At 35.2% G+C, this 18,666-nt stretch overlaps 2 protein-coding genes and 2 long non-coding RNA genes across 4 annotated transcripts; 1 reads left to right on the forward strand and 3 right to left on the reverse strand.

Annotated features, from left to right (window-relative positions):
* Window positions 523–1,850, forward strand: LOC104771054. Its single transcript, XR_764705.2, has 4 exons — window positions 523–963; window positions 1,051–1,271; window positions 1,372–1,441; window positions 1,640–1,850. It is a non-coding gene; the product is annotated as an uncharacterized LOC104771054 (long non-coding RNA).
* On the reverse strand, window positions 1,975–3,040 carry LOC104771055. Its single transcript, XR_764706.2, has 2 exons — window positions 2,935–3,040; window positions 1,975–2,511 (listed from the first exon to the last, which is right to left on the reverse strand). It is a non-coding gene; the product is annotated as an uncharacterized LOC104771055 (long non-coding RNA).
* LOC104771056 (protein tesmin/TSO1-like CXC 7) lies at window positions 3,267–5,712 on the reverse strand. Its single transcript, XM_010495532.2, has 8 exons — window positions 5,397–5,712; window positions 5,203–5,316; window positions 4,916–5,096; window positions 4,434–4,763; window positions 4,205–4,293; window positions 4,028–4,122; window positions 3,622–3,945; window positions 3,267–3,530 (listed from the first exon to the last, which is right to left on the reverse strand). Exons 1-8 carry the CDS (start codon window positions 5,624–5,626, stop codon window positions 3,496–3,498), a joined length of 1,398 nt encoding a protein of 465 aa, XP_010493834.1. The 5' UTR covers window positions 5,627–5,712; the 3' UTR covers window positions 3,267–3,495.
* Window positions 6,966–10,287, reverse strand: LOC104771058 (small RNA degrading nuclease 5). Its single transcript, XM_010495533.2, has 14 exons — window positions 10,011–10,287; window positions 9,864–9,914; window positions 9,705–9,770; window positions 9,479–9,612; window positions 9,287–9,396; window positions 8,996–9,118; window positions 8,816–8,886; window positions 8,678–8,737; window positions 8,549–8,604; window positions 8,390–8,450; window positions 8,013–8,280; window positions 7,734–7,915; window positions 7,357–7,646; window positions 6,966–7,239 (listed from the first exon to the last, which is right to left on the reverse strand). Exons 1-14 carry the CDS (start codon window positions 10,119–10,121, stop codon window positions 7,116–7,118), a joined length of 1,707 nt encoding a protein of 568 aa, XP_010493835.1. The 5' UTR covers window positions 10,122–10,287; the 3' UTR covers window positions 6,966–7,115.

An 18,666-nucleotide genomic window follows, 5' to 3' on the forward strand; every position in this document is an offset into this window, starting at 1 on the left:
ATTCATATTTTAAAATTTTGTTCTTAATTTATAATCTTGTTTATCGTAATTGCTAAGTTGAGTTTAGTTAAAAATGATAAATATTAGAAGCTTAGAGTTTATAAGAAATTGCTACTAGTATCATTCATGTTAATGATGAAGTCGAATAAGATATTGTGGTAATTTTAAAACTAATTACATATAAAGAATCAATTATCGCATTTAGAAATATTCAGAATTTTTGGATGCGATTTGAAAAGACAACAATGAAAAAAAATTAGAGATGAGCTCCAAAAAGAATGCAAATTCAAGAATATGCAAACAACAATAGAGTTATCTTTCACTAGATTTTCTTATATATATATATATATGGGAGATTCTCATAAATAACACCATTTTGAGTTTTTCTTCCAATACTAGCACACACTCTTGAATGTTCCAAAACTAGCACAAAATTATATATCTTTAATTTTGGAAAATTTAAATTATTAAATATAATTGTCCTCTTATCTCGATTTTGTCATTTCACCTTTGTCTTTTCTTCTTCTTTTTGAGTTTCTATTTTCACATATCGTTTTCTCAGATTTTGACCCTTTAATTTGGCTTTGTTCTTCTTCCTCGTATAGTAGAAGAACATCACAAAAACTGGGTTTTTTTTCTTTCTTTCTGTAAATTCTCAGATTTTGACCCTTTAATTTGGCTTTGTTCTTCTTCCTCGTATAGTAGAAAAACATCACAAAAACTGGGTTTTTTTTCTCTTTCTTTCTGTAAATTCTGAAGAGATCCTTCACGGATTTGATCTGTTTAAACTATATAAAGTCTTGATTTTTATAAATCAGCTAAAAAAAGAAGTCGCGGTTTAGAGTTTATGGTTTGACTAGGAAAAAACAAATCATACTGAAATAGGTTGTGAGGTTTCCAAGTTATATGCATTTTGTTGGGTATTAGAACCTGAAGGATCTAATCATGGAGTCACAGGGTTAGGTAAAGAACGTATCTTTTTTTTTTTTTTTTTTCGGGTTTGTTTTGTTTCTGTATGATTGAATTGGATTTTTGTTTTTGTTTCTTTAGATGAGGATAGGAGAGGTGAAGGGAATGATTTGCCTCAGTTTCGTGAATTCTCAATTGAGACGTTAAGGAACGCTACATCAGGATTTGCTGCAGAGAATATAGTTTCAGAGCATGGTGAAAAAGCTCCAAATGTTGTGTATAAAGGGAAATTGGAAAATCAAAGACGTATTGCTGTTAAAAGGTTTAATAGGAAAGCTTGGCCTGATTCTTGTCAGTTTCTGGTAATAATTAGCCTTTGTTCTTTGAATTTTGCTTTATAAAGTCTTTTTTACCTTTTTTATATGTCAATCTGAATCTCTTCTAAGTTTGTTCTTTGTATAGGAGGAAGCTAGAGCTGTTGGTCAGTTAAGGAACTATAGAATGGCAAATCTTCTTGGATGTTGTTATGAAGGTGAAGAGAGACTTCTTGTTGCTGAGTATAATATGTTGTCATCCTTAATGTATTGTTTATTGTTTGTTGCTTGTGTATTGATGTGTTCCTTAGTCACAGTTGAAAATTCAGGAAGCATTGTTGAAAATTCAAGAAGCATTGTTGAAAATTCAGAAAGACTTTCCTGAAACATATTCTCAGTTTTCATTTTTATTGTAGGAAATGGGGATTGAAGATTTCTCGAAGCTACGTGGTGTACACAAGATGCATGTATGTTTTAGATATCTTTAAGGAGTGTGTTGACATTTAATAGGACTATGTTCCTTTATCTAGTTTTACTTTGTATGTTGTTTAGACATCAATGTTGTTTGGGAAACCTTTTAACATTGTTTTGGTACTTTTATATTGTTTCTACATCATAACACTGTCACATGTTTCTGTTAGCACTTTGATTTTACTGTGATTGAACTTCAAGAAGGATTCTATGGAAATTAAGGAAGGACTGTATGAAATTCGGGAAGGATTCCATGAAATTTATGAAGGTCTCTTTGAACTTTATGAAAAAGTTTGAATTTCCTAACATCAGAATGTGTACAAATGTGAAATCATTACCCCTCACTAATGGAGTAAATTACTCCAAATATTCTACTAATATCTGACACACTGAAGTAAAACACACAAAAATAGAGATTGAGAAACATATTTATTCAAATTGGGAAGGATTCAATAATATTCAGGAATGAGTCCTTGAAATTCATGATAGTTTTCATAAAAATTCAAAAACTCATTTACTTTAATTTAGGAAAGATTTCTTAACATTTAGGAAGCTTCCTTGAAGTTTAGGAAGGTTTTCCTAAATGTTTAGAAATCCCTGACTAGAACCAGATGACACTCCATGACTGTACTCCGCCTCTACACTAATAGCCCACTCCATAACCGACGAACTACAAGCCGAAAAGCCGCAGAAATCAAAATCAAAGATGACTACAAACTTCTCTCACTCTTAAAAAATCTCTTAGTCATCTTCCTCCACTCAACAACCAATTGTATACATCCATAGAGATCTGAACATGAACTCCATTGATTTCAACCTAAGAACAGATGATATCAGTTTCAATTGAACACATACTTCAATCAAAGTAGAATAGAAATATTCATTTCACAGCAGAAGCATTTTTTCCCCATTCTAGGCAAAAGCAGAAAAAAACTTTATAAAACCTCAAAATTGGTTTGATGGTTTCAATAATAGAAAAGAACGAAGAGAGATAAGAGATGCAGATAGAGATTGATATCTCTCTGATGGAGAAATTGGGTTAGAGAAAATTAAAGGAATTCATCATCAATTCGCAAAGAAACGATGCACAGATGAAGATAATGACGGAGATCACCGATGCACAAATGAAGACGATGACGCAGATTAACGATGCTGGAGGAAGTCTGAAATTGACTATGCCAGAAGAAGTTTGAAATTGACTATGCCAAATGAAGATATATAACTCAGATCGGATGCTCACCTTCACCGGCGATAACCACCGTCATCGTCCCATCAACAAATCGATAACTAAGTAAATAGCAAATAAAAATATTTTGATATTTGATGTAAAAACAGAAACTATTAATTTGTTATTTAAAATAAAATATACATAAATGCTAGTTTTGGAAAATGAGAGAGTATGTGCTAACTTTGGAAAAAAAAATTTAAAGTAGTGCTATTATGATATTGATGGGACCATGTTTTTACATAGAATTTTCAAAAAAATTATTATCTTATTAATTTATGGAAATATGTCATTTTTTACATCGGCCCAACTCGGGACCAAAAGAATTTATTAATTTATAGCGAGTATTAATTTAAAGAGTATTAATTTATAGAGGTTATACTGTACATGTTTTTTTACAAAGCTAGGTGACAATTTTAAAACCTTCATACTATTTTTAAATTATGAATTAAAAAAAATAGAAAAAATGAGTTAGATCCTAAAGTTTTTTGTCAGAAATTTCCCCCTAAGCATTATTATTACCCCCAAAAACTAATTTGAGTCTAGATGGCTTTGCTCTTCATCATCTGGTTCCTTTCAACTTGGATTTGTGTCGGCTTTGGTATTTCTTCCTGCATAACACAAATCTCTTGAATTAGCACATCATCTACGAGACTACAAGGAGTCAAGGATACGATATTAAGCTATAAAAGCAAAGCTTACCATTTAAGCTCCCACGGTTTGAGAGTTGAATGAGATAGTCCCTAAAGCTTGACAAGATCTGTCGTTCTTGTTCTAAGTAAACCTCCGAGCTTGTGTCTGTGTCTTCTTTCTCTTGGCTTGTTTTCACTCTGGCAAACGTATCTTTCTCTGAGCCGATCTCATGTTCTTCGTCACACATCAATGCACGTGTTGCTGGAGATAAAGGCTTCTCTTCTATTCTATTAGTATCAAGGACACAATCTGGAGAGTCGTTGATAACATTAGCACCTCTTTGGGCTGGATCACGTGAAGGATCTTTCCTTTTGTTTGTTTCACATTTGGCACCTGAAACACCACATCAGACATTCTCTTAACAAATGATCTGAGGAACATATCCTCCTTACATATAACTGCATGATATATGTACCTGATAATTTATTTGCCACATCCACTGATTTTGAGACCAAAAGCGAACATAGCTCTCTGACATGATGTGGTTGGATAATATTTGACAGAGAAGACCTATAGAAACCAAAACATTCAGGTCTCACGGTAGTTTCCAATGGGCAAAATCATAGAAAGGAAAAGGTTTGATATTTCCAACCTGTAAGCACATGTGGTATATCCAGATACCGCCTTGTCGTTAGGGAGTGAAAAAAGAGAAGTGTCACCATTTCTTACAACGTGGTTTGCCTAGTTGGAACAAGAAAAACACACACAGAAAAGTATGCTTTCAATGCAAGAAGTGAAGCTAAAGACCACCAGATCGACACATCAAAACAAAAACAAAAAAAAAAGGATTGTATTACTCGGCAAGATATATAGAAGTTTACCCTCTGATTCTGGACAACGAGTGAATGTAAAGCGTCCTTGCTCTTTCTCTTTCTTGATTCAGGAGGGTTAAGATAACCAGACATGTCGATGGCGCGGTTAACAGCAGCATTGGTCGTCTGTTGTATGTAGTTTTCTGAGACCTGAGGTCCATGAAGAAGAGCATTTCTTTCTTCGCTTCCTTCGAAATTCTTGCAATCTTGACATCTACAATTCTCTGAACACAGGACATTCGCCTGGTAACACTCACAGTACTTCTTGAGGCATCCTGATTTCTTGCAGTGGCATCCTTTACTGTGCTTTCCAAGAAGCAGCATTTTCCGCGCATTCTCCTACAAAGTCCATTTCAAAGAACATTCAACAAGCCGAGGATAAGTTATATAAGACTATATCATCAGCCAAAGCACTACTCAAAAGCTATATAGGACACCTTCGAAATGCATAAAGCTACATCTTTTTGAGATGCAAGATTTACATTACAAACCTGCAAATCTTTAATTCCATGAGGACTACCAGCAATCTTGGGCTTAAACGCATCCGGATTACGCTCCAAGATCGTCGTGACAGCTTCTTGTCTTGAATTCTCTTTATCCAAATTGTTGTGACAATTCAAACAGTTGCAACTACCGTTACAATAAGATCCAGACGCAAAACATTCGCAATACCTTTTACAAAAAATCCACAAGTCTGTTAAAGGTAAAGGATCTAAACCAACATGTTTTTTAAACTCTCTTTAAAAAAAAAAAAAAACATAACAAAACAGATACTTACAGCTTCAAGCACTTTGAGTTTTTACAATTGCAACGTTTCTGTTGTTTATTTGGAGTATTATCTATCGATTCAAGTTCTGTCTGTACTCGTGAGGTCGTCAATGGATCTTGGTCGCTACATACATATAAATTCAAAATCAAACCCCAAAAATTTGATAGATATGAGTAATTAAATTGTTTGTAAACCATATTTACCTCACTCGACAGTTTCCTCCTGATTGATTCATATGAAGTTGGTTGTGAACAAATCGGTGAAGCGGTGGTTTCTGCGGCGGAGTGACTTCCGTCGCTGATTCTTGAGAAGATTTCACCGGGGAAGTCGGCGGCGGTGGTTGTTCTAGCGACTTCTGAAACGAATCTATCTTCGCAGAGATGGAGAAATCTGATTGAGGTGGATTCTGATTAAAACTCGAATCCTCCTCCATAGCAAAAAGATTTTACAGAAGGAGCAGAGATTTTTTTTTTTTTTTTTTGATATGGTTCAAGTTTGAAAAGCTCTCTTCTTCTTCCTCTCTTTGGGATCTTTTTGAAAAATCAAAAAAAAAAAAATCAAACAAACTGAGTTTAATCAGCGAATCTAGCGGTTGAGATTTTAAGGTATTAATCAACGGTTCAGATCGTTTAATTAAGATCCATCTAGGTTTTTAGAGGATACGACTCATATGAGCGCAATTTGGCGCTAAGGAAGACTCAGAGTGTTTTACACGTGCGGTATGTATAGTAAAACCTCTATAAATTAATACTCTATAAATTAATAAATATTATAAATTAATAAATTTTACTGGTCTCAAGTCGGATCAGTGTAAAAATTAACAATATTCGATAAAATAATAAAATAATAATTTTTTTGAAATCTCCATATAAAATATAGTCCCAATAATATCATAAATAATAATTATATAAATATAAATATATATATATAATTGTGTATATTTCTTCTAAACTCATTTCTATAGAACAATTGTTATGTTGTATTTTCAAACTATAATGATATCTCTAAAATATTTTATAACATGTCATACAAATAACTAAATTTTAAAGTTTAATTTTTAGATATTCATCATTTACAATTTGATAATTTGACAGATTATAAAAATAGGAGAATTGGTATTATTTTTCATAAATTTGAATTTATGTATGTCATGTGTATAAGTCAATTTGTCTATAGTATTTGTAATTTATTGTCAATAATGCTTTCTAAATATTACAAGTTCAATTCCTAAACCATAAAATTTATAACATTCGAAAGTTTAATCTTATTCTGTTATAATTGTTCTAATTCATAATTTTAAAAAATTTAAACAATTAAAAATATATCTATAAATCAATAATTATTAATTTACACTATAAAATAATAATTATTAATTTATAGATAAATTAATATTACTATAAATTAATAAAATGTCTTGATACTAACATTATTAATTTATAGAGGTTTTACTGTATTCTTTTTTAATTAAACTAACCGACCGGTTAAGAGATTGGTTCTCCCACGACCGCCTGCACACGTACCAGTTAAGAGATTGGTTCTCCTACGACCGTCTACAAACGTACCGGTTAAGAGATTGATCTCTCACGATCACCCACCCATAAACGCTACGTTTGCACACGACTGCAGTTATTAGCGTTTTAAATAAGTTAAGTATATCGTTTAATACCGCTAAATCAGTCGTTTAAGTCCTTTAATAACGTTTAAAACTGCAACTATCCGTTTCCGCATGATTGCCTCCTATGTTATTCTGTCTTTTTAAACCAAACTTGAAATGTCAAACTCTTAAAATGTTATTAAAATCAGAATATCAAAATTGACAATATAATAGAACGACCTATAAATATGCTACGAAGTTACAAACCAATAATATTTGAGAAATAAAAAGACTCAATGTGATGCTTAAAGAACGTCTTGTTGTCAGTTTATTGCTTGATACCAACAAAACAGAGAGCTACTTCGGCTTGTGCTTGAAGCTCTTCAAGAACCTTGACAATTTTCTCACGGTCAAACCCGATTCCATTCTCATCTTTAAGCATTTTCCTCACTCTTCATATCCACCAGCAAGAAACAGACAGGGCAGGTAAAAAAAACCAATCAGATCGCAAATTCAGAAAATATTCGTTTGTCTAAAAACACTTAGGATTTGGATTGAGTGCTACAAACCTGTCTACAATGGATGTGTCTCCGTGTCCGGTGCAAACTATAAACATCGCATTGGTGGGTAACGCATCGTAAAGGGATTGCACTCTCTCGTTCATTTTCTTTAAGATTTCCTTCGTTTCAAGTGAAACATTGTTTTTCTTCTTGCGGCTCGTGTTGTTGTTACATGTAAGCAATGAGATCATCTCCGCTATTCTGGAATTTAGATTCTGCGGATCATTCGCTCTGCTCTGGAAATGTGTATTCAATTCTGAGAACTGTGTCCAAACGAACTGTGACCGCTTGTTCTTTACCTAGAAACATATAAAACACACATGTATCAAACGTTTTTGGCAGATGACTAGTAATACAAAGAAATGGATGGATTCAGAAGTTTTTACCTCCTTCATGGCCTTTGAAAGTGCTTCGTCGTCACAAGAAACTGGAATTGAATTGGATGACTCAGAAGCATATCGCTTCACAATGTTGATATTGTCAATCATAGAAGTAGATTTCCCGCTCTCATTCAAAATGGCGAGTAGCTTTTTTCTTCTCACTTCCGGTGGTGAGCCAAAATCAGGTCCTAGTGGAAGCCAGAAAAGAAAATCACTTTAAAGGATACAGAGAAAAACAAAACACACAAGATTTAAATAGTGAGGTTAAGACTATGATGTTCTTGCCATGTTTTATCTTCAATAGTGCCAAATCCATGGCTGCTTTTGCATCCTCTACGCTGTCATGTCCAGATTCAGACAGCTGTATCTCTCTAGCAAGAAACTTTTTTGCTAGAATTCGAAGTTTAGTTTTATAAGATCGACCATGTGGATGCTTGTATAGTAGTGCAGTGTCAATCACCAGATTATGAGAGATCTTCAAAGAAAACAAGTCATTTTCCAAGGAGTGCCCGACTAATATGGTCTCTTCGAAAACCAGCTTAAAGAACTCTTCCTGAACATAGGTAACGGCTCTAATTATACTAGACCATTACAAGTCTTCAATGCAAAAGTTCAAGCCTCTTAACCCATATCTAATAAAAATTAAAAGGATCTCGTCAAACCTGAATATCTTTAAGAGTTGTTGTAACTCCTTCCATCATCACAGCTGTTATTCCACTATACCTGCAAACCGATACCAATACTGTATTTTTTAAGAGGTACTAGAAACAGATACTATTCTAAAATTCATACACAAAATCACCAATATTTGCATGACTTACCTCGTGTTATAATCAGTAATAGGATTTGTTGGCTTGACTAATTTATCTAATAGAACCTGCGTGATCATGGAAACTTGGTAACATAAATGAAGAAATCTAACATACTTAAAAAAGGAAGGAAGAAGGTACCTGTCCTTGGATATCGACCAGCGTCACTCTTGTTAACTCCAAACCCTCCTTTGTAATACACTAAGGGTGAAACGAAAAGGAAAGATGTTTACAAGATTATAAGATTATCATGAAAGGCCAGAGAACATAGTTGTTTACCATCTCGCAATCAAGAGCCACAATTTCATGGAAAGATGTTCCTGGTGGTGCAGGAAGTGTAGGGGTAAACTCTGCATAACGAACAGAAAATGATCAAACAATATGACACAAAGGTCAAAGGCAAAGGTTAACAGCTTAAATAGGATTAAGCTGTTGATCTTAAATAGATGTAGCTCGTACCAAATTGTTCAAAAGTGTATCCATTTAGTTCCATTTCCTTTCGACTTAGAGTATAGTATGCAACAGGGAATGGTATGTCTTTTATGATCTCAATGAACGATTTCCCCATCAGATTGCGTGCTTCTACAAAAAGCAAAGATTATATCTAGTTAATGCCTTCTATCGGGAGAAGACTTTTAAAAATCTGAAACTACTGTTTACAGGCATAGATGATATAACTGGAAACATTGAAACCTCGTCGTAATTAATAACGAACAATGATCAAGATACATCGAGTGAAGTCTACTTTACCTGGGCTAGATACAAGGGGAGGTGGTTCCACTGAACTCGTAACAGTTTTCTTTCTTTTAACCTTGCAAGTAAGGATTGTATCAATTGTCCTCATGTCATCAACTACAGAGCTAACACAAGAACAAAAGATAGTTTTTTTACCAACAGTTAACCAAATAATTGTAAAGAGAAGCACCTAAAACTTACACCAACCTCAAAGCTAAAAGTGCTACAGGATTGCCACAACACGATTTCAAACTAGCAAGTGCTTTAGACTGTGATAAGTATAAAGCTGCATCCAATCCAGGAAGGTAAAGCATCACAACCTTTGGAATGAGAGGCTTGTTCTGCCAAAACCATATCCTCAAAAATGTCAATTGAACTTAAAAGTAAAGGACACAATCAAACAAACATATCCAACAGGGTCACTTGTTCATACCTTAATAAACACCCACGAGGGCATATAACCTTCTGCAAGAACCCATGTCACAAGTCCCTGAACATCCTATTCAAACCCAAAAAACGCAAAAATCTTACATTATACCAATCATACAATCCTAAAAATTTGATTAACCATGAGGATGATTCAAAAACCTACTTGTAAGTTCAATGTTGTTTCAGGGCTCTTGAAATCGAGTTCTGCTTTCGCCTACAAAGAAGAAGAATCTTAACATCAGGAATCACGATATTGAACACTTAATCAATCTAAATCGATACTAAAAAGTTTCAGAGGAAGTGTTGATACTTCGGGTCCATATATATCGAAGAAGCTGTTTCCGGTATTGCTCTTAACATCACTACCGTCGCCACTTTCTCCACCATCTTCCGCGTCACGCTTTCGCTTCGAAGACGACATTCTTCAGAAGACGACGTATAGCTATTCGACAAATTTATCCGAGATACGATTACGCCGCCGAGTATAGCCGTCGTCTAACACCGCCGTCGCGTTTTTAATTTGCCGTCGCAGAGAAATTTAAGGGTTTGTATGTTTAACCTTGTCGCCTCCAAAAAAAAAATATCTCAAATAGCTTCATTTATTTAAAATTTTTAAAATGTTTGACCCAGTAAAAAAAGTATTATAATATAGATTCGGTTTTTTTTTTCCCTTCTCGGTAATTTGCAAATTACATTCCAAGCTTCATTCATCCTAGCTTCGGTTTCTCAAAATGAATTTATTTAAAAAGGAGAAACAAATTTAATAAATAACTTTTTCTCAAAATCGGACAAGGCTAGAAAATAAAAAGAAATTAAAATCTTTTTAAGTTTAGAGAACTAGGATTTTTGTATTAATTGTTGGATGTCTTAGAAGGAGGAGATATCACTTTATTTATATGATATCTTAGATTACAAAATAAGTCTATTTTCTTAATACTTTAAACTGAGATTTAGGAAAGTTTCTTTTTCTGATGTCAAGTCAGTCTCGGGGAGATGATCTACAGAAGTCGGCCTGTCAACCTCGTTGGGCCTCTATTCACATGTCTGTCTGGCTTGAAACTCTGATTTTAAATTATCAGTTTGCCTTTGGTTTAGGTTGGTATGTCGGGAGTGCCAAATCCCGCACCAACATCGACCAAACTTACATTCCAAACTTCAGAAAGTGAGTGGTCTTGCTTGCCGTGTTATAAGTTCCTGACTCTTGGTTACGACAAATCGCCTTTATGGTTTATCTTAAGGTTTTATTGTCGGTTGCTTTTGTTCTTAGATTAAAATTATCGTCTTCTTTTGTTTTTGGTATCAATTTTTATGTTATGTAGTGCTATTTTCTTTAGTTCCCTTTTAAGAACTTAATTTTGGAGAAGTCTCTGTTTCCTCCAGCCGTTATCTCTGAAACCATTTATGTAGTCTGCCGGCTTAACCTCCCTTCTTTTGACGTAATACTCTACCTTGTATTCTATCTTGGTTGGAACCAAGTTTATCGAAATATCATTGAAAAAAAAAAAAAACAGTCCAAGCATTAGATATGATAACCAATTTTTGAAACACACATCATTTTTTTTCCTTTTTCTTTATTAACTCGAATTAGATATGACAACCAATGAGCATACAAATACAAATACAATCAAAAATTAAATATAACAAAATAATATGTTTTTGAAAGTAAAAAAACTTATAAGCTATATTTTTCGTTTCATATGTAGTATTATTTTGATACATTTCACACAAATTTAAGTTAAAATAAATTATATAAAGATGTTTCTATTTAACAAGTGACAATTTAAATTTAATAAAAAATAGTTTTAGATTAAAAATAAATTGGGAAATTTTAATGTAAAATTATACTTTTGTGAAACTAAATAGCAACGCATCGATTATTATTCCAAGGTTTATGTAATCAACTAATCATGACATGATTAGGAGAAAAACTCTAAACAAACAAAAAAACAACAACTTAGTGTCAATTTACATCAACAAATTACCATAAAAAGCAGTTGTTATAAGCTGGAACATCAGATTTATGATATGTATTACTAATTCAAATATTGCCCATGAGATATACCGCCATGGAATTAAAAAAAATATTGAACTACAAGTCTACAACGCTATCTCGGCTTGTTCTCTAAAAGAGATCACGTGATTATCATCTTGTTCTCGTCTTTCTTTAATCATGTTCTTTACAGTTTTTTTTTTTTTTTTTTTTTTTAAGAATGTAAGTTTCAAAAAATGAAAGTTTTAGGAAGTGAATCATAAATATATGGTCCCATGCCAAAAAAAAAAATAAAGAACATGAAAACATAAACATTCGAAATTCAAATTATCACTAAAACCATGAGCTGTGAAGTTTATGGCAAGGCTATGAATTGGACTCGAAAAAGAGAATCCCCTAAACAAAAACATGGCAAGAAGAGCAGTCAAGGAAAGAGATAAAATCACGACGAAAGACGAAAAAGCGAGGAGAAAGTTCCTTCGACGTAAGCCCAAATCAAAGAAGAAGCAGAGCTACATGAGCTCAAGTTGCTGTCCACTGTCATCTTGGTTACATCGGCATCTAAGTATTGCGGGAAGGCTGCAGTTGTTGTCCACTGTCATCTCAGGTATCATAGATTTTTGGACAAGCGCTTTCCTCCTCCCTAAGAAAGTCATCAAGCGTATCAACAGTCTGTCTAGCTCTTTCATGTGGCATGGTTGTTTGGACAAGCCTAATGGAGCAAAAGTAGCTTGGGAGGACCTCTTGTATCTTAAGAGGGAAGGGGGTTTAGGCTTAAGATCAGTGGCGGACCCAGAAATTTTTTTTACCCAGGTCAAAACATACAAAAAAGTTGCAGTTAATATAAATATAATACATTTTACTATGTTATAAAAAAGTTTTATCACATTTTCATTTGTAATAGTTTTGAAAATATCTTTCTCGACAAAATTCAGAACTATTTTGAGCATCATATCTTTTACTGTTTTTTTGTAGAATGTGGTTTAGTTTAAGCCGAAAACTAAATATAATTTGTTTTAAAGATAATAATTTTAGAAAAAATTGATTGTTAAAGATGATTTTTGTGTTTCTTTAAAATCATAACTTGTATTGGAATTCTAATTTGATTGTAAAAGATGATTTTTGTGTTTCTTTAAAATCATAACTTGTATTGGAATTCTAATTTGATTGTAAAAGATGATTTTTGTGTTTCTTTAAAATCATAACTTGTATTGGAATTCTAATTTCTAAGTATAATTAACAAAATTATTAATTTGCTTGTAAAACAAAATCTAGTTTTGCACCTAATGTATAAAATTACTTGATTTTGAAGAATCTGTTGTACATGAAGAAGAGAACCTGAAAGACACTAGTAAGAGATATTTTTCTTTTTTCTTATTTTAGTGCAAAGAATAAATTATTAGGTTAAAAATTGGGTTAATGGACATTTTTTAAAAAAAATTATAACATATAAACAAAAACTCCTTCTTTTTGTTGTGGGTTAATGCACTTTTTGTTTTTATAATTAAATTAAGGGAGGTCAGGTTAAAGTAAATTAAGCTGGACTCATAAAACTAGTTAAAAAACCTCTAAAACTTGTGAAGAAATTTTTTTTTTTCCCAAAATTTGGGCAGGTCAGCTGACCTCCCATCACTACATGTAGGTCCGCCATTGCTTAAGATCTTGGCACTCGTGGAATGAAACATGGGCCATGAAGCTGATTTGAATGGTTTTTTTCAGAGTGGGCTTCATCTGGGTTGCTTGGATCCGGCGGAAATATCTTTCCTCTTCCACTTTTTGGGCTTTAAATGATAATTCTTCTAGGTTTTCATGGATGTTCAGGAAACTCCTCAAGCTGAGGCACAAAGCCATTAATTTCCTCAGGATTAAACTGGGCACAGGAGAGGATACTTTTTTTTGGTGGGATCCATGGACTCCCTATGGCTCACTCATTCACTTCATGGGTCCTGATGCTCCTCGTCAGCTTGGGATCCTCTTGCCCTATTTAGTTTTGGACTTTAAATCAGGTGCTGTATGGAATCTCCTTCCTGCCAGATCAAAAACTTTTCTTCAAATCCTAAGCTTCATCACCACACTTCCCAACTTGCAAGTAAGTGACTCTCCCTCTTGGTTAATCAACAATAAGGCATATAAGTCCTACCATTCAAAAGACATGTGGAACTCACTGCGACTTTCAAGAGCGAATGTTCCTTGGTCTTCTCTAGTTTGGCATAAAGCTGCAGTGCCTAAACATGCGTTGGCTGTCTGGCTGTTTATCTATAATCGGAACCCTACTTTGGACCGTATGATTATATGGGGTTTGGATGTATAACCAATTTGCCTACTCTGTGGTCTGCATGATGAGTCTAGGAACCATCTTTTCTTTGAATGTGAATACACATCTGCAATCTGGTCTACCCTGACTGCTAAATTGGAATTGTATACTCCTCTTCTGGAGTGGGATCAAATCATTCAGTGGCTCCCGTCAGCGTCTTCCTCCCCGATTATCTCTCTTGCTCTTCTTCAAGGGTGGCAAGCTTGTGTGTACGAGATTTGGAATGAGCGGAACCGTCGTTTCCATGATGGTACAACGCTCCCTCACACCTCAATCCTTCGCAAAATATCTTTGGCTGTAAAGTACAAGTCAACAGCTCTCAAAAATCTCTCCTCGAAGCATGAAGAAGCTTTGGAACTTTTTTGGTCCACTCACTAAAAAGCCTTTCTTGGTCTATTTGAGTGGGTCTCTCCCCTCCCTCTTAAATCTATTTCAAAGTATGTAACTCGCTGGTTTTTTTGTTGGTTCTTGTCTGATTCCTTGTTTTTGTAAACTCTTTTATTTATAAAAAGGTCCTTTAACCAAAAAAAAAAAAAAAAGTCGGCAGGCAATACTGTTCTCTACCAAGATCCCCTCCTAATGTCAGTAGCATGGACTGAAGTAAATTACATCATATTTTTTTACAATTTATTAATTTTTGTATTATGGTGCCTCATCGACCCACATCACGCAAGGTTCGTAATATTGTACGAACATAACGGAAAGAAAACATGTACAATGGTACGACTTGGTGTATTTTGTGAGTTGACTCTGCCTAAACATATCACATTCTTTTTAGGCATGCTTGACTAATGCGGATGCTAGTATTGTTGCTGGTCTAATTTATATAGGATTCATGTTTGTAAATTCGCATGGACTTGAATTAGGACTAGTGTTTTGGCCCATAATAAGATTCAAATCATCAAGTGCTTCAAATTGTGATATCACCCAATTTGATCTTCCAATAAACATTCATTTTAGAATGAGCTATATTGGTATCATCACTACATAAGATAAGAAGAATATATAGGTAAGTCTAAATCATTCTAAACATTTAAAAAACAATAATATATTATATAACAATAAAAATACTGATTAGGCCTGGGCATTTTACCCGGACCTGAAACCCAAACCCGAACCCGATCCGAAGTAGATGGTTCGGTTCGGGTTCGGGTATTGTATAAAATCCGATCGGATTCAATACCTCTAAGGTTCGGATACCCGATCGAGTTGGGGTATTACCCATACCCGATCGGGTTCAGGTATTACCCGAACCCGAATGCCCACCCGAACTAACCCGAATTAAATGTAAAAATATGCATTCTAGGGGATTTGAACCTACAACTTTGAACATTTAAAGGTGCATCTTTAACCATTTGCCACTTCAGTTTCTCTGTCTTAAGAAGAAATATTAAATATTTATATATATACAAGTTTTCTAAAATTTATAGCAAAATAAAAATTAGTTTTTTTTTTGTTCATGGTTCGATTGAGTTCGGGTATACCCGAATTACCCGAACCCGAACAGGTATTACCCAAACCCGAACCCGAAAATATAGAAAACCCGAACGGGTTCTATATGTTTAAACCCGAAAACGCGAAAACCCGAAAACCCGAACCCGATCGGGTTCACCCGAATGCCCAGGGCTAATACTGATAAACAAGATAGCAACATGAGGTATTAAAACATGTAAATTCAATCACATGATTTTCACAGCTTTATTAGAAAAATCTCATCATACTGGAAAATGTCGAATTAAATAGAAATTTGAAGATCATACTAAAAATTTATTAAAGAATTATTCAATCCGAATTAGTCTTTTTTTTTTGTTCACCAAATGGAATTAGCCTAAAAGTCAGTTTTTTCATATAATATATCTATTAAAAGAGACAGTCATGCGCCATCAAATCATTCAACCACCGTTGGAATGTCATTTTAAATATAAGTACAAAGTGTAAACCATTTTATTTCATTGTATATTAGATGTAAACAAAAGATGCATGAATTGTTTCCTGAATTTTGCTATTGACCAAATTTCTTTTCCCACGGTCATTTGATCAATTCTCTCATTGTTTTTATTATTCTTGAATTTATCCTAAATCCATGACTCGTGTAATAAATTTAGTATTTATAATTTAAACGGTGACGACATAATAACGAATGTTAATATCTAGAAAATAGTCAACTCAAGAGGTAATTCACAAAATGGTTTACGTTATTTGTTAAGAATCATCGATTTTAGTAGAACGATTTGCTTTTTTATAATAAAAACTAGGGAATACACCGCGTTACGCGCGGGATTTGTGATTTTTTTGTGTTTTAAATAAAATATAAATAGTATTATAAATTATATTAGTATATACTTTAAGGGATGAATGGACATTATTTATATATGATACAATTACACCATATAATTTTTTTTTTTTTTTAACAACCAACTACTTTCATTAATTAAGTGGGCTCAATACAGTTTAATAGGGCCTGTTTTGCCAGAAAGTCAGCCTCAGAATTTTGAATTCTCGAACTAAAATTAAAGGAGCAATAAGCGAAAGAAGACGAAAGGTTCAGGATATCTAGTAGAATCCCGTGAAGCTCTTTAGATCGGATCTTCAAGTTCAGGGCTTTGACCAGCATCTGCGAGTCTGAAGCTACATGGAGATGGGTGAAACCCGATTCAGATGCAACTCTGACTGCTGTGAGAGTTGCTTCTGCTTCGGCCATCAAGGGGGAGTCAACAAAGTTGGAGGATGAGGAGCCAAAGAGCAGCGTAGAATCGGGTTGATCTTTAAAGATCCAGCCGAAACCCGCTTTTTTGTTTGATGTCCAAGCCGCATCCGTTTGACAGAATATCGTGGAGGGAGGTAAAGCTGTTTGCAGTTCAACTTGCTTCGCTTGCCTCTTGTCTTGTTGTTTTGGTTCCTGAGCTTGCTGCCATTCCTTAGCTCTGGTGATTGCTAACAAAAGGATCTCCTCGATTTGGATCTGTTCTTTGCGGAAGATGAGGCGATTACGGGCTGACCAGATAGACCAGAGGATCCACGGGAAGAGAGGGCCATTGCCAAGACCGGAAGGTGGAAGAGCAATTGACCGAGAGCCTATTGCAATACCCGATTTAACATTGTTGATCAGATCTGGTCGGATGGGATCCTTGAAAGGGGCAAGTGACCAGAGGCTGGATACAAATGGGCACTTGAAGAACAGGTGGAGGACAGATTCAATCTCCCCACAGTGGGGGCAATTAGCTTCTTCTCTTATCTGTCGGAACAGAAGGTTTTCACCCACCGGTAAGGCGTTCTGAGCAGCTTTCCAGAGGAGGAGTTTAACTTTAGGGGAGCAGTGTGTGGACCAGATACTGGTTTTCCAGTCGAAGTTAGGTAGGTTTCCCCGAGGGGGCTCAGGTCTTGTTGCAGTCGTAATCTCGGGTTCCACTTGATCTTTTAGTGACAGAGCTTCATAGTATCCCGACTTGGTGGAATAAATCCCATCGTTTGAAGGTAACCATCCCCATCTATCTGAGCCATGTATTCCACTTGGTCTAAGTTTGATGATGTCTTCTTCATGATGAATGAGGATCTCACGAATAAGGTCTTTGTTCCAGGTTGTTGAATTTGGAATCAAAAGGTCTGAGACAGTGAGATGTTGGGTTTCCTTCGTAGGTGGGCCAAAGGGTGCAAGGGGTCGAGAGAGGGACATCCACGGTGTTCTCCAAAGTGGTGTGGAGGTTCCACTTCCTAAAAGACGTCGCAGGTGTGGTTTAAGCAGGTCTCTGCCCACACAGATACTTTGCCATCCATGGGAAGATGCTGCAGGGGGAACACACTCCATAAAGGAGGCGTTCTTACAATACTTACCAAGTAAAACTATCGCCAGCAGACAGTTGGGGTTCTCCATCAGCCTCCAGCTTATCTTCGCCAATAAAGCATCATTGAAGGTTTGTATATCCCTGAATCCCAGTCCCCCTTCTTTAAAGGATTTTGTTAACTTCTTCCACGCAAGCCAACTCATCTTCTTTTTACCATCATTTGAATCCCACCAGAATCGAGTCAACGCGGATTGGATGCGTTTACATAGGGAGTTTGGGAGCTTGAAGCAGGACATTGTGTAAGAGGGTATGGCTGCTAAAACAGATTTGAGGAGGGTTAGTTTACCCGCAGAGGAGAGGAAATGGGTTGACCAGCTCAGCGCCCGCTGTTTAATCCTGTCCACTATTTCACTGAAAAGGTCTTTTTTCTTGCGTCCAAATAGCTCCGGCAACCCCAGGTATTTACCTTGACCCCCCCCTCTTTTGTTATGCCTAGAATGCTCTTAGCTTCAACCTTAGTATCCGGACATGTCTTCGAGGAGAAGGTAATGGATGATTTTGCTTGATTTATTTGTTGACCAGACGCCTCCTCATACTTGTGCAGGATATCCTTTAGAGTTCGACAATTGAGCTTATCTGAGCGGCAAAAGAACATGGTATCATCCGCGAATAAGAGGTGGTTTATGCGGGGGCTTTGTTTTGACACTCGTAGACCAACAAGCCTTCCTTGAGCTTGAGCATTGTGACAAAGTCCGGAAAGGACTTCACTACACAAGATGAAAATGTATGGGAAGAGTGGATCACCTTGGCGGATACCGCGGTGTGGTGTCACCATTCCTTTAGCTTGGCCATTAATAAGGTATGCATACGACACCGTAGT

This window comes from Camelina sativa, chromosome 20 (genome assembly GCF_000633955.1).
Source record: "Camelina sativa cultivar DH55 chromosome 20, Cs, whole genome shotgun sequence".
NCBI lineage: Eukaryota > Viridiplantae > Streptophyta > Magnoliopsida > Brassicales > Brassicaceae > Camelina > Camelina sativa.